General features: G+C 40.1%; 1 protein-coding gene across 16 annotated transcripts in view; it reads right to left on the reverse strand.

The window, feature by feature from the left end:
• Positions 1 to 16,496, reverse strand: part of LOC124051630 (transcription factor 4-like) — a 211,781-nt gene that overhangs the window by 10,308 nt on the left and 184,977 nt on the right. For 9 of the 16 annotated variants that reach the window (XM_046375195.1, XM_046375193.1, XM_046375200.1 and 6 more), the window contains 4 exons: positions 6,656 to 6,794; positions 3,853 to 4,018; positions 1,079 to 1,308; positions 435 to 582 (listed from right to left, as the gene is read on the reverse strand). In XM_046375195.1, coding sequence (XP_046231151.1) covers positions 435 to 582; positions 1,079 to 1,308; positions 3,853 to 4,018; positions 6,656 to 6,794 — 683 coding nt within the window. Of the gene's footprint in view, positions 1 to 399; positions 583 to 1,078; positions 1,309 to 3,852; positions 4,019 to 6,655; positions 6,795 to 16,496 lie in introns of all 16 variants that reach the window. The other 7 variants (XM_046375189.1, XM_046375185.1, XM_046375199.1 and 4 more) reach the window with 3 other exon arrangements.

A 16,496-nucleotide genomic window follows, 5' to 3' on the forward strand; every position in this document is an offset into this window, starting at 1 on the left:
GTTTTCTTCATCAGTATTTTGATGGCCACCTGGAAACCGATCAAAGTTATCGGTTCCTTTAATAATATAAACTGAATATATACAATTCTATTCTGCAGGAGATAGATGGTTAAAAAGTACACAGACACCACATTCAAGGACAACTATCTTTTGAGATAACTTTTATCCCCAAAAACAGGAATTTCGTTTCCCAATTTAATCAGTGGAAGCCAGAATTTGAAAAACTATTTATACTGTTAAGCTCAACTTATTTTTATTGTCATATTTAGCTTGTATTAGATTTTATGGCAAGTGATCGGATTTATGAAATGATCGCTTGAAAGTTCTGGACTAGTTTCTGAATTCTGATTCTTTGAATTAAAGGTACAACAGCAGATTAGTTTCTAAGTGAAATCTGACCATTCAGGGGGGGAGGAGATGTTGCTGCGTTTTACATTTGTCCCAAGGGGTTTGACCCGTCGCCCATGGCTGCGGCGGCGTGGTGTGCAGCGGCCAATGACAGGGGAGCCCCGTCAGATGTCACGGTGACTTTCTCTTCCTCACGACGCTTCAGACAGGCTGCCTTGGGGTTCAAGTTTCTCTCTGGACAGATGGAGAAAGAGGAGGCCAATAGACTGTTATTACTTCTGTTTTTTCCCGTAAACATTTGTCTTTCTTTCTTTTTACATTTCAGTGAGGTATTTATTTGTGCTGAATCACTATATCAGTGGGGAGGCTGAGGACAAGAGGCCAAACACTTCAATGTAGCAGGTGCCATCACTGCCCTCTCCTGTAGTTCCCAGAGCACTACATGTGCTGGATATCTAATGTAACCTGCTGAACCCTGATTTCCACCTTACATTTCCTTTTACAGGGTTTTAAAGTTAGAATAAAGAAATGTTTTTCATGCTTTAATACTGTTTTGATCCAGTTCTTCGATGAAGCTGTAAGCTGTTTTAAATCATCGAAGTAATCAAACTCAAGACGTTTTATATGGCCACAATATTCATTCAAAAGGAAATACACTACATATCTTTTGCATAATATAAAACACATTTGCCCCAAACACAAAGACCATGTCCATTTATATGAAACTGACCGCGGACTTGTTGTTCCAGACTGAGGATAACAGCCACGGCCTGGTGCAGGATCAGTAACTTGGTCTGCGGTTTGTCACTCTTCAGGTGCAGCTGAACCATCCTGCCCAGCTCCTTGAATGCCTCGTTGATGTCACGGACACGCAGACGCTCCCGCGCGTTGTTGGCCATCCTCCGTTCCCTTTCCCTCTCCATCTTCTGCTCCGGAGACAGGTCCTCATCATCGTTGTTGCTACAGTGACCAATGATGAGGACGAGTAGTATCAAGGGAAGAGGAGGGTAATAGAGGAGGAATGGGGAGGATTTGAGGATGAAAAGCTCAGTTGATTTTTCTGTGGGTAGGAGCTCATTTTAATACAAAGTGCAGGAAATGCTGGATGTTGTTGTCCATTACAAGATGATCCATTAAGTGATAAAATAACAAGAAACAGGGCTTGGGAACAGACCTCTTGTCATGCTGCATTCTGGGAGTTTTCAAGTCTATCACAGTTAGTTTACATTGTAATACTGGTGAGTTCACTCAAGGAGAAACTGCCATATGATGGAAGATGTGATGTAGCATCATCAAGAAGCTGTTTAATGATGGATGCTTCTTGAAATAAATGACACTTAATTTACATCTTTTCCTGCAGAATTTAAGAAAAGTGAGCTATTTGTAAGCTAGGCGTAAGATAAAAAATTTGAACTAAAGATAATCTTTTTTAACCTGATAGCTATCTGCGGTGGATATGATCTGAGTGGGCCATATGACCTCCTCAAAAACGTGGACCTGTGTTGACTTAATCTTTTAACGAGCACTCTACCTGCTAGCTAAAAAGTTAACGTGGTCTACTCAGCTTATTCACGATGGCTTGGCTCAAATTTCTCCACCTCTGAAAAAAATCATGTCATTCAAATTTTTGTTACATTTGTCACTGTTTTGCACACTTTTTGCTTTCTGCACTCTATTCTGTTCTTGTGAGCTGCCATGACAAGTGAATTTCAAAAGTTCATCTTATTTTATCTTATTAAAACTCAATCGGTTCTGCATGTCAGCTTTCTTCAAGGAATTTGATCATTATACTCAATCCAAAAAGGAAGCCATTTTAAGAGTGAAACCTCCTCAAATGTCAGTTTAAAGGTTTGGCGTAAGAGAATTAAATTGAACTACACTGAGGTTTAAAGTAGAGAGGTCTAAACTTAGTCTTTGTTAATTTTAAGATAGTCTTGTGCATAATAAGTTGCACCATGGTTAAACTGGGTTTAAAAATTAATCGTCGTTGGTGCAGCCCGGTCATAAAATTTCCAAAAAGTACCAAAATCAATACAGCAGAACCAGACAGATCATTTTTATTCTATGCATCCTGCTTCCTTGTCCTTGCCAAGGCCTCGAAACAGACTTTGACAAGTAAAATTGGTGGAATTCCCCTTTTACTGACAACAGCAATCTGAAGTACAAAAACTGGTGTTCAGTAAGGTGACCGAAGGCAGTGCAGATAAGCAGCTAGCAACAAGAGTGCTGGATCACATGATGATATGTTCCCAAACCCTGTCATACAGCATGAGCAACACTTTCGTCTGATTATCTTCATCGTCGAAACCATCATCGCCACCATCAACCATTTCAGCATCATCATCATCATCATCATCATCATTGTCAACATCATCAACATCATCATCATCATCATCATCATCACCATGACCGCCACCATCATGGGCACATCTCTGGGTTAGGGATCCAAATGTTTCGGATTTTTGTCATTCTCCAGATGAAAAATCTCATTGGAGGGTGAAGGCTGCATCCAGGATAGGAAATCAACACTATTGATTAAATAAACACTTCAAACCATTTTATTACTTCAGATTTACCTGGTTTGAGTTTGTACAATAAGTTTGTTTCATACCTTTTTTGTTCTCTTCTGAAACATGTTAAAAACTTTTTGGAAGGATTGTGGTTTCTTGGCAACAACAAGAACGTCATTTCCAGTGTTTCTGTTAGTGTTGATTTTCCAACCCTCAATATGAGTGAGCACTTCTTTGAGAATGTTGACTGTGGGCTCTACTCTGTTGTGTGAGAAACAGTTAAAACCAGGCTCAAGACCATGGAAAGACTGATGAGGGATCAGCTGGGAGCTGCATTTCCACCAGGAACCTCTTTTCATCTTTACACTGCTTTCTTGGCTTGCAAAGATCAACAGCAGCCATGTTAAACAAAGAGAGATCCCTGGTGGATATGCACATTTCATGTACAAGAAGTCTCTGTATTAACTGATGTATTTAACTGCTTCTCATCACACTTGGTCACTTCATCAAAGTCCAGAGGCTGGTTCCCAAAACACACACAGCTTTGAGTCCCTTCTCTCCACAATTTACGAAACTCTTGTTTATCTTTTGTTTGTCTGAGAACAGTAGCTTAGAAGTATTTAAATAATTTAATTAAGTTCAACTAGAGATTCCACAATGCAAAAATATTCCTTTAGGTATTGATAAGTGAAAGTCCTGTGCCATGACCTTGTGATTTTTCCAGTAAATTCCTCCAGATTTCTTCAGAAATCTGCTATATTTCCTGCTCAATATCATATAAATGCTCATCACTTGTTCTGCCTTGTGACCCGAGCAAAGAAACTCAAATTGTCACTTCAATGTGTACAAAAATCAAATCCAAATGCAACGTCATGGACAGTGTCTGTCTCTTTATTAAATGAAGGTCTCCAAGCATGCAGGTGCTTTGCGAAATCATACCAGCCCAGCTTAGATTTTTGATGGAAGCGAACGTCTAAGAGGTAGGCGGGGTTACCTAGATCTTGACCTATCAATAGCTTTGAGCTCCTTGCTGTCGGTGTCGTCCTTCTTGCCGTCCAGAGGCTTCGCGTCCTGCAGGAGGTTCTCGTCCCCCTCGTCCTCAGACTTGATCTCCGAACTGATGGAGGAGGTGCTCTGGCCCTGGAGGCCTCCGGACAGGGCTGCAGGAGGTGAGAGGAGATGAGGGGTTAGAAGGTGCATATGGATAAATAAAATATATGACCACAAGAAAAAGAACGGAGGCAAAATAGCTGCAAAGCACTGTCAGCTACATCTGAATAAACATCTTGATGAAATCTAATACCACCATTGATACAGTCAATTCAGTTAATTAAATAGGAGCTACACACCATATCTGTGTCACTTGGCAGTTAACCTTTAAGAGTATAATAAAAACAGTCAATGGAGACTAGCAACAGCAATCCTGGAATAATGAGCAAACATTTCTGTGTTAGAATATTGTTCACATTCTGTCAGCGTAATGTACACGCAGCAACATCAGGCATGTCTGAGCTCAGATAGTTCTCCATTTGACCTCTAGGATGGTGGCCCGGGAGAGAAGTGATGCAGATGTAAAACCTCTATCTGCCACTCTCCTCAGCTGAACAGTGCAGTCTTTATTTGACGTCTGCGTGGATCCGTCACTGGGACGCTGCCAACTTCTCAACAGTCGACACAAAACACCCCGCCCCCCCCCTCCACCCTCCACCCAACACACGCACACACAACCAACTGTCGGCCATTTTGAATCTCCGTCTGCCTGACTGGAGGCATTTTGTGCGCAGCTTTGAGTGACGGCCTGTGTTTGGTTTATGTGTGCACGTCTCCTTCCCATACAATCGCCGTGTGTTTGTGCATAAATAGCTGCATTTAAAGAGGCCTAAAAAGTGTGAAAAGTGACTTTGTGCTTCTGAATGTCTGAAAGAAGCCAGACAGACACAAACTGACACTGAAGGAGACCGAACACAACATTCAGAAAGAAAGAAAGAAAAAAAGATGCATTGAGCGCAGCAAGTCAGAAACCCTGTGTGTGAGTCTCAATGTTTCTGATCTGATCAAGACCCTGTCGACGCCACATGACATAAGACATTTTTCTTAGTCTCTGTTAGATTTAATTTTGCTTTCCCGAAGTTGCAGTAGCTTGACACTGATTTCTATTTCAAAATCTAAAATGAACATTACTCAATAATGCAGAGTGCCCAAGGATTTACACTCCAACTGGATTATTCTACAATTCATACATCAAGGTTTATTCTCAGCTTCCAGTGTTTATTGCTTTGGGTGTTCTGGGTGAAGCAGTCCCTTAAATTATGTCTGTAACATATACATTCACTTATCAGGGCAGGTAATACAATAAAATAAAACCACTCAACCTGTTATACAGAGATAAAACATGTCTAAAAGTGAAAAACGTAATGTAAATATAAATATGAAGAGAATATACTGTCAATATAAGATAAATCTTCTCTGTTCATAATTACTTTGAAACTGTGAGAGTGAGGGATGAGGAAACCACAGCTCTGCTACTGAATTTGAAGTGTTTGCTGCCAAAAACATTTTAATACCCTTTATTTACAGCTTCTAGACACCCTCAACTCTGTGTGTGTGTGCGCGTGTGTGTGTGCGCGTGTGAGTGAGTAAGGAACTTTTTCTTCTGCCTGAGAGTTTGTGTTTCTCTCTCACCTCATTACACACTTGGCTCTGAGTGCCGCTGGCTAAACTCTGCTGCCAGCAGACTCATTTTCAGCCTTTAAAAACGAGCTCAGGGCTAATTTGCTCCATAGCGCGCTCATATACACTTCTCTTCCTCCATATTCATATTGCACATACTGTATTTATTTACTCTCCTCTTTTAGGCTTTTTACCGCTCGAACGGTCGAGGCCTGCCAGCTGAGATCCACGTGTGTGCCCGCGTTGGCCTGAAAAGGCCAGATTCCACTGAACTCTTTCTCAGCTTTTTGTTCTTCATTCACAGACAGCCTCTTCATCTTGGTTTCCTTTTTTTTACTGCTTTGCTTGTCTGTATCTTGTTTTTCATCTTTTCTTTATCTTCCATTTCATCTCTTTCTTCTAAATCATTCACACTCCTTCTCTTCTTCTTTTTTCTTTTCTTTTTGATTTCTTTTTCATTGATTTTGTTCTCTCTCTTTCCTCTTTATCTTTCCACTTGCATGTCACTTTTGATTTCTTGCTCTTGTTTCTTTGTTTATGTACAATGTGCTTTTCTTGCTCATTTTCTTCCAATTTGTGTGGTCTTTCTTTCATCTTGCTCATTCCTTTCAGCTTTCAGTGTTTTGAGATTATCTTCCTTCTCTCTCTAATCGTTAGTATGTTTTTTTCCATTTGTCATCACTCCATCTTTACCGTCTTGTCTTCTTTCCTCTTTGTCTTTTTGTCATAACTGTCATTCCTTTTTTATTTTAACGCTTTCTGTCCTTCTTTTTCTTCATCTACTTCTGCAACTTTCCCTCCCATTCACCCTTTTGAGCTCTTCTTTATCTCTTCATATTATTATTATTATTGTTGTTGTTGTTTTTACTGTGCGGTATTGAAGTTTGGTGTGTTTTTTGTGCACACAAATGCATGATGGGATACCAGCGTGTGGACAAAAACAACACATGCTAAATTTGTTTATCACTGTCTCTCTGTTCTTTGTTAGCTAAATATAAAATCTGGAACAAGAAAAGACAAACACATGAACACTGAGCCTGATTTTGTCCTGCAAATGTTGGGACTTCGAACACTGACAGACGCTCAGTGAATATCAGGAATTTAATGTCTGAGAGCACGTCTCTTACCACGATACGGGTCGGGCTGGCTGAGGTCCGGCGAGGTGGCTGACTGAACGGGCAGCTGAGGCACCGGCACCTGACCCGCCATCGAGTGTCCGGCACGCAAACCGCCCACGCCGCTGCCATCTTCTCTGTGAGAGCCCACCTGGAAAACAGAGGGAGAGAGACAGATTTTTTTACTTCAACAGTCGGCTGCTCTGTGACTCAGATTACTGTAACAATTTTTTTAAAACCGGGATCTCATAAGAAAATACCATTTTGACTGCTTTGTCTGTGCTGTTGTAAAAATAAATAAACAGGTTCAGGTTGTGACCTCTGAGAAAACTGTAATTACTCTTTCTTAATTACTTATTTACTAGATAAATAAAAATGATTTGAATTACGTACTTCATTACTGGCATGTAACACTATTAATTACTGTATAAACCCCCTTAAGGTCCAACATTGCTTACATTATTCCAATGATTAATTATTTTTTCATAGCTGACTGCATGATTTGATAGTATTATTTCTTATATGAAAGTATTTATTCCAGATATTTTTGTTGCACTTTTTAGACAGTATTAAAGTATTCAGTATTACATGACGAGAAACAAGGGTGACTAATTATATTTGTACACCTGAATGGGAGAACACCAGAGGAGAGGAAGGAGAATGTCATTCTTATTTTAACCTTACAAAATGGTTAAAGACATGAAATGCTCACAAAAATCAACTGGGAGATAAATGTGACACTATGAGGGTCTACAGATATGAAAATTCTTTCTTTCTTTCTTTTTTCTTTCTTTCTTTCTTTTCTCCCTCCTCCAGATGTTGTAGTTCTGTAATTAGCCTGCTGAGGGCATCCTCTACCTTTCTAAGATACTGAAGATCTCCATCTGTCTCTCTCTTTGACACACACACACACACACACATACACACAGTCACACAAACACACACCATCCCAGCCGATGTTTTTTTTTCCTCAATTTTTCCAGTACAGTACAACTCTGGTAGGCATATTCTGCTCTGCTCCTCCAAACTGCCTGTGCTTGTGCTGTATCTTTGTGTGTACAAGTGTGTGTGTGTGTGTATGTGTGTGTGTGTGTGTGTGTATACATGTGTCTCAGTCCAGATTCATATCTGCATGTCTGACATGTATATTAACAGTTATTTTTTTATTTATCTTTTGAGTGTCTGATCTTGTTTTTCACGTGTGTATTAAGGAAAATATTGTAAGGGTTGGCATTAAAATAATTGTCAGTTGTTGTGCTGTTGTGTGCACGTGCATGCGTGTGTGTGTGTGTGCTGAATCCTATCCATCTGTCTGTCATGCACGCACAGACACACACAGGCACGTGCACACAACAGCACAACAACTGACAATTATCTTAATGCCCATATGTTTAATTGTGGGATTTCTAATTCCCAGAGCACCGTGCAGCTTCCAGCAGGGACTCACTGTTTTGGCACAAGATGGGCTCTCTTCGTGTGTGTGTGTGTGTGTGTGTGCATAGACGCGCATGTATGTGTGTGTGATTCGCCAGCTTTCCCGAGGCATCCTGTGGTTCACAATAGTCTCTCTCACCCTCCTTTTCCTGAGCTTTTTACTTTGAACACATCAGCAGGACGGTAAACAGTGTACACATTAGTGCAGTATATAAACGCAGTGTAAAAGTTTCATGCAATAGTGTGCTGTATTTCCATTACGCAGTAAGTGACACATCCATTTAACAAATTTCATTTCATTTTCAGTTGAAACAGTGGCGGAGATTGCACTTAACTAAATGTCTGTCAAATGAAAGAAATATATAGATTTAAGAGTCATTATCTCCATATTATTTCTCCATATTATTTCCCTGGCACAGTAGGATGATGTTGCCATTCTTCAAAGAGTACTCCACTCCAGTGTCATAGGATACTCGTCATGGACATTTTTTAAGAAGTGTCAAAACTGATACAACACTAGAGATATAATATTTTCCATAAGATAAGATTATTATTTCATGCATTCTTCTTCCTTGTCCAGACCTGTCCCCTACATTACCCATAATGCAACTCAACAGGCAACAGCTAATGCAGCCTCAAGAAGACATGAGGAGTGAGCTACAGAGATCTTTTAAGCTTGATTCTTTGTTACTCCACACCCTCACATTTTTGTTGTTTTCAAACTTGTAGTTTTCATCTCTAAACAGCACTGTCACTTGAGGAAATTTAGCGTTCCTTCTGGAGAAAGGGAAGGCTTTATATAACTCCTCAACACATGAAAACAGGCATAGATGAGTAAAATTGCTTAGTCCCACCCATAAAGCTCTGATTGGCTTGATTGTTTTTCCAACTGAGGGAAACATCTGCCAGAAAGCTCAACATCAGCTCGAGTAAAAGCACCTAGCCCCAGGTTTTCTCTGTTTCACTCTGACTTCATTTAGTTATGCACAACTTTGTGTATGGTCACATACCATGTAAGCACCGTACAAGCTAAATATACTAGTGGTCTAGAGTATAGTTAGAGTTTGACAGACAAAAAGCTATCATCTTGTAAAGAATCTAACCTTAGTTGAAATTGGTGCAAAGTCCCAAGCAAAAGAGCAATTAAACAGATCACTAAAACCAGTGAATGTGGGACCTTTTATATCCCTGATGGCCTGGGGACACAGGGCAGTTGTCTGATTTGCCCATCTGTTGTTTGGAGCAGATTATAACAGGTGACATGCAGTAAAATTGACAAAGTCTGAATTTTATTGTGGCAAAACTTGCAGTTTGTAAAAAGAGGGAGAATGGGATATAAAACAGGGCTGGGTATGCAGTCTGCTGTTAGATAGCTCTGAAAAGCTTGATATACAGTGACATAATCTACTCTATTCCAGATGCAAACTTAACATTCAGTGTGTTAAATGATGTGATGTGTGATTTAAATGTCACTGATGTATCGTACTATAACCATAGTGTAAATAAAGTTGTTTTGAAAATCAAATCTCTCTGTCTGTTATTCCAGCTGGCTGACAGCGAGGTCTTGCCCACCACATGCCAAACTCCCCTCTCGCTCCGTGCAAATATCACAAAATGTCGACCGGCTTCTCTGCACTCATGTGTGTTTCTGTGTGTGTGTGTTTCAAACTGAGCGTCCTCTGTCTAGCCGTCCATACGTCTGTTTGCTCCCTTATTTATTATTTGTCTCTCGTCTTTCTTTCTGTCTTTTCTTTCCGTTCTCTGCCTTTCATCACAGCCTGGATTCCCAAATGTAAAATGGCAGCAGAGAGGGAGACAGAGAGGTTGGCGTACATTTTTAATGGAGGGCTTTTATATTTTAACGAGCCTTCCTTCTCTCTTCCTTAATTTAGTTCAATGAGGAGGGAAGACGAAGAGACAGACGGAGGAGAAAAATATAAATAAATTACACATAAACTGATCTGCTGGTATAGCTCAGACAGTCACTGTGAACCACAGCCACACCCATTTACCCACCATCCCTCAGGTTCAAGACATCCAAATGGACGACTACAACACGGAGGCGCCGGTGAAATGTTTTGATTTCATTATTAGCGAGTACAATTTGTTAATTTCATCAGCTGCAATATGGCTGAAAGCTGCTGAAAAAGTCAGTGACCCGAGTTCAGTTAAGACCATCTTGTCAACGTGTACACGTTTATTTTGGTTTGGTCTGATTTTTGACAGAGTTGCATTCAAGGACACTGGAACATCTGTGATTTGATTTTTGACAGATGTAAAACATTCAAGAGATGTTGTGTCTAAGACACTCACGTGGTTGCTGTGAAAAGTCTGAAGTAAAAAATATCGTTTTCTTGATTTTTAAAAGGCGGCAGTTCGGCAACCAACTCTTTAAAACCAGATGTCGGAGTGTCCTTGAATGCAGCAAAAGGAGGGTCTTCTAAACAGTCGGTGTTCTCAAATGCATTATAACGTCACAACAAGACAAGACAACACAAACTGTGTTGATAATGCTCTTTGTTGGTGAGTTTAAGGGCCCTCCTGAAAACAGTTTCATATTTCTGTAACAGAAATAAACTGGAAACTGAAGAAGCCTTTAACGAGAGAAATTAAACCAAAACTGATGGGATGAGCGTCACATGCTTTACGAGTTTGGTGTGTCAGTGAGAAATTAAATTAAACTAGATTAAAAATCTACCTAATAAGGTTAGACATGTTTTCTCATTTAAATATATTTTCAAACCTTCTGTCCTGTCAATCGTACTTGACAGTTTTCAGTAATCGATTCTATGTCCACACATTCCTGAGGACTATCACCTGGCCTGAGGTACCGTATTAATTAAATAATGCCACATGTCAGGGTATATAAAATATTGTGATATTTTGTTGTAATTGTCACTTTTATTTACAGATTCTATGTAAATGCTTTTCAAATAAAGAAGACTGAAATTAAAAAAAGAGAGCAGGAGATAGAGGAGGAGGTGCTGAGCAGCTGTCTTGATCAGTGGGAAGTGTATGTGTGTGTGTGTGTGGGTCTTTACGTGTGCATGCGTGTGTGTGTGTGTGTGTGTGTGTGTGTAAGCGCACTGATTACACAGGAAGAAGAAGAGAAATGAGGGAATTTCTGGGTCAAGAGATGACACACACATGCACACACACACACTCTCTTTCTAACACAGACACACACACACACACACACAGATTTGTCATGCGGTTATAAACAGTAAGGACAAGTCTGTCTCAAAGAAGAATAAACTCTGTCAACTGACTAACTCCATAAATTGTAATATTCCACCCTGTATTAGATGGATTTTTGCAATTTATGTTTGTCGTTTTAAATTATTGTCGCCTTGTGAAAAAGCGCGTCTGCAGAAGGGCAGGAGACGAGAGGAGGAAATGTAAAGCTAAGCAGGAAGTCCAGTTTGAAATTTTACCAGAAACAAAGAGACCACGCAGCATGATTTTACGACTCTAGGGAGCTGATTTAGCACAATGCCACATGAAAAATGATTTTTAAATATAAACTTTGCGGTGGTGACACTGGAGGAAAGGTCACTAAAATCTCAAGGGTCCATCCTCAGGGGAACACGAATGTAATCAAAAAACTTCCTGAAAATATGACATTTAGAGCCGTTTCCTGTGTGTTCATCACCCCAGACTGTCAGCAAAATCATTCTCAAAGCAAAGTTCAATGGATATCTGCCCCTTTGTTTTTACTTTTAATTTATTTATTTATTTATTTTTTTACAGCTTTTAGCTCTAATTTATACTTGTGTTAAGAATCTATTCCTTCAAAATCAATGAAAACTAAAGACAGAAAAGAAAAAGAACAATATGTGGAGTCACCAATCACCAAAGAACAGAAAACTGGTGATGTCTTCTCAAAGATATGACAAACGGACTTACAATTAGATGACTTTGTTTCGGAACTGCAGATCTCGTACGCCTTGCATCTGTCAGATCTTCTATGTTATTTGCTTTTGTAAATGCAATGCATGTATGTAGGTGTAACATACGGTACACTGGATACAGTAAACGAATGGAGTCTACACTGGGCTACCCTTAACACACACTCACACTGAAGGTCAACCAATTTATCAGTTTTGATGATTAATCAGTGCTGAAAGCACGTTTTTCAAACTGATGGTGGAACCTCTACCAGTCTCACTGGAACGTATCGTGGTTTTGAATGGAGGCTCAATACACAACATGGAGGTAACCTCATTGTCTGTAAGGTAATTCATATTTAAATGAAAGTCCACTTTGAGGTTGTGTTAGTCTCTCCCATATGTTTTCATTTTTATCTTGATGATTAAATGTCTGGCAGGGTCTGTTTTTCTTTTTTTTTTTTTTTTTAGCAGAACACCAACTGAGTCACTATCATAACGTTAGATTGTAGGAGGAACAGTCCACAGTGAGAAGACGAAAACGAACAGCCATCATCGTGGCACAGGCAGTTACCTCATGAAAACAGCAGTCCACAAACCTGCTGTCACAACCCATTCACATTACAGCTAATACATATACAGCATTCATATATATATCAACCTTCGAACATCCACTATCAGCCTGCCTCAGACACACACGTTCAAACACGCACACACTGTGGAACATTCTTCAAACTGTACAGTCTCTCCTCTGTGCAAACTGAACACTTGACAGAAAGCACCTGCTGTGGTAACGTCAACACACACACACACACACACACACAGTCCAGTGTTGAGGTTGGACTTCCACTGGAGGAAAAGTACAGCAACGTTTTTCCAGTGGCGTGATACTTGTGTATTTTTTTTTTAATCCTGTAATGAACAGAGTGAAAGACGACAGACTTTTCTGTCAAGTGAAATGTCAATAAAAAATAACACGGGGGAAAAACGAAGGGAAGAAAAGAAGGCGGCACTGAGAAATATGTAATCTGGAAAACTGTCATCATGAGGTAAAACATTTCTAAACTGTTAGATGATCTGTTATTAATACTGAAAGGAAAAAAAAACTCAAAAGAATTCATTTAATCTATTTTCCTGTGGCCTTTGATACAGTTAAGAAATTTAAAACATAATAATAAATTGGTTTGAAACCCACATTAACTTGCCACCTCCGCTCCATCCCATAATATCAAAGAGAGTGCAAGGGCAGAGTCAAGTCTCCCTGACTCACTGATCCTTTATCCAAGGTTAGTTCCCATTAGTATCTATGACCCTGACAGCCTGTGGCTCTGAAGTATCAGTAGCCCAACTGTGCTGTGTATTGATAAACCCACAGTGCTGTCCATGGTGCTGAAGTAGCAGACAGATTTGCAAACTCGTACTAAACAGGATGTGCTCTATTCTATACCAAGGTGCAGTGTGTATAGCAGGTGTCATCAGCTAGATTTTTCAAAGCAGACATTGTGGGGACTTTCAAATAAAATGACTGCAGCTTTGCGGCGGGGCCAAGCATTTCGAAGAGGAGGAGGAAGAAGAAGAAAGGAACGACGACAAAAGGACGACGAGGTACACAAGTGAGTGAGGGATCCATTGAGTGTCTACACCAAAGCTTGCATTCAACACTGAAGTCACGTCTCGATTCACACAGCACACGGCCTGAGTGGTGGTCAGTAGGCATCACCTGGGTCAGCTCACAGCCTTTACTGACACATCATGTTCATGTTGAGCTACTCTTTGAGTGTTTAGGACAAATAAATGAGGGTCTATCAGCAGAGCAACCAGGACCACAGTTATCTGCTCTGCATGTTTTGCACTGAGAAAAGAGAGGACATGCAGAGCATTAAAAGACATTAGTGTGTTTTTCAGCAAAGTGATGCAGATTATGAACCATTTCACTTACTGTAACACTGCTTAATGGAGAAAGAGTGACTCTTCCTTCTTTTAACCTTTCCCCTTGCTTTATAGCCACCCTGCAATCCTAAGCTGAGATGCAGTAATATAACAGTGACTTCTCATCAGAGGCAGACAGCAGTGACAATTCGACACTTGCAATGTTTTTTCTCTCTTTCTCTTTCTTTCTTTGCAGGAATATTTTGTGCATTTTTAACAAATAATGGTTGACTAATGATTTGAGCCTAAAGAAAATATAAAACTGATTGTTCATCTACTTCTGCATGCATGAGCACGTGTGTGATGCATTCATGTGTATGTGCATGTCTCTCCTGCACCAGTCTACCACCTGTTTTCCCAGAGTTATGACCTCAGCCTGCAGGCGTCTCTGCCTAACACTGCCAAACTGCATACAGCTGTGTGTGTGTCTGTGTGTGTGCGCGCAAACATATAAACGCAGCAGAAGGGGGGGGGGGGGGGTGATTATAGAAAACAAGAGGTGAGAAGAAGAACAGAACAGACAAGTAAGAGGAAGACTGGGAGTGAGAAGAGATTGTTAATCTCAGTTTCTATTTCCATTGAGACTCTTTTATTTTGGTACAAGCTTCCTGTTTACAGTACAGTACACACACACACACACACACAGATACAAGATGCACCATACTTCAGCTTGGAAACCACAAATCGGTACTTTTTAGTGCCAACTGAAACGTGTCCACAAAATTGAGTATCAAAAAACTTTAAGTTCTTAAAATGATCAGTGTCAGAACTTCAGATTGTTTCGTTTGTTGTTTACTCATTCTTTAGTAAGACATATTTTCCTTAAAGTCAAGGTTTTGTTCTACTGAACCATAGCATTTCCCTCAGGTTAATCGTACAGTAGTTGCCTTGTGCACACCACAGAGAGCAGGCACAGGCAATGGACTTAATAAAATGTTGTCAAGACGACATAATCCGGGGTTTTGTATATTAGCCCAATATTGTTTTTGTCTGGTAATACTGTTAGCAAAACTTAGGAATCACATCAGACCTCAGAGTCTCCATATCAGCTGAGGCTTATGGGTATCATAGTACTTAAGCTATTGGTCGTGACAACCTGAGAGGAAAGAAAAAAACAAACAAACAAACAAACAAAAAAAAACAACAGGATTTCTCATAAACTAAGTTGAAACAATTTGAGCTGAGGAGATCCTGAAAAGAAAGTGAGAAACTGGAGGAGGAGAAGAGGAGAAATACTCCTGGCTCCTTTGATTCAACTCCTCTATAGGGGTGAGTTGCCTCAATGTAAATAGGCTGTCAGGTTTGCACGCTCCCGACCTGATCTTTACCAGCACATGCACTTGTCATCTTTATAGGTCAGTGTGTGTAGTTACGGGGTTTCTTCACAGTGGGGGAGGGAGCTGTGTTGAACCAAGCCGTGAACGGAGGGAGAGCTTTCTTCACTGTCCAGCAGATGTATCGGAGGTGTGCTGGTCACAATCCTGTCTGTCTTTTCAGACCTCACTGTGGCTGGTTCTGTCTATGCTATTCCTCCCCTTAACTCCTTCACTAAAAACACATCCAAACGGGCAGCCATTGGTACATTTTTAACACAGCTCCCATATCGCTGACAGCGATCAGTCAGCAGCGAAAGGGAGCTGATGGTACAGAAAGAGATCAGAGAGATTCAGGTAGAAGCTACAAAAGTACTGAGAGCTGAACAGCAAGCAACTTCTAAACACAGAGCTGAGAGAGTTTGTCCGTGGCTGTCTCTGACACCAGGCAGGACCTCAGAGGCACCGCTCAGCGTGGCTGCTGTGCTGTGACGCTGTACAGGAAATGCATGTCATCATGCTTTGGCTTTACAAGGCAAGACTAAAGGGCCCCAACCTGCGCCCATGGAAAAACCTTATTATAGAGCTGCAGTGTTTTCAGCCTTAATGAGCCTGTTTTGCTGTCAGCCAATAATCCAGAGCCTGAATAAACACACACACACACACAGAGTTCCTGACAACACAAGACGTAATTAACAGAAGCTCACTGTATGTGTGCGTTTGTGTGTTTTTACAATCCAGAAGTAGAGTGTTTGTGTTTCTCGGCACATATCCTTCACTTCACTTTATTCCCTTTTTTTTCCCACCACTTGCGAACATATAAAAAACATTTCAGAAATGTATTTGGAATCATTTCAAGGCACTAAAAAAGTAGTTTGTAAGATTATTACCCATGACAAGAGGTTAATTTATAATATTTTCTTTGGCTAAACCGCATGTCACTTAATAAAACTAAATGCCAAATTTGTCTCTGGGAATGTCGAGAGCAGGAAAGTGTTTAAATGAAACTGAAAAGTGGTTAGCTAGTATTTAATGTGAATTTTAGCCATTTCCTTTACCACAAACTTAAAATTACATCATGAGATTTCTCCCAACTTTAAAAATCCCTCACTTATGGATAAAACAAAACAAGAATTTCTTTTTATATCCAGCATAATATATCACTTTTGAAATATTATCACCTTACAAAGTTGATATGTCTAAAATGCTACCAAAGAGACACAGACACAGCTTTATAATCTGGACTCAACTTTGTGTCAACCTGATTAATTTAAGTCCAGTGTTTCCTGT

This window comes from Scatophagus argus, chromosome 20 (assembly GCF_020382885.2).
Source record: "Scatophagus argus isolate fScaArg1 chromosome 20, fScaArg1.pri, whole genome shotgun sequence".
Taxonomy (NCBI): domain Eukaryota; kingdom Metazoa; phylum Chordata; class Actinopteri; family Scatophagidae; genus Scatophagus; species Scatophagus argus.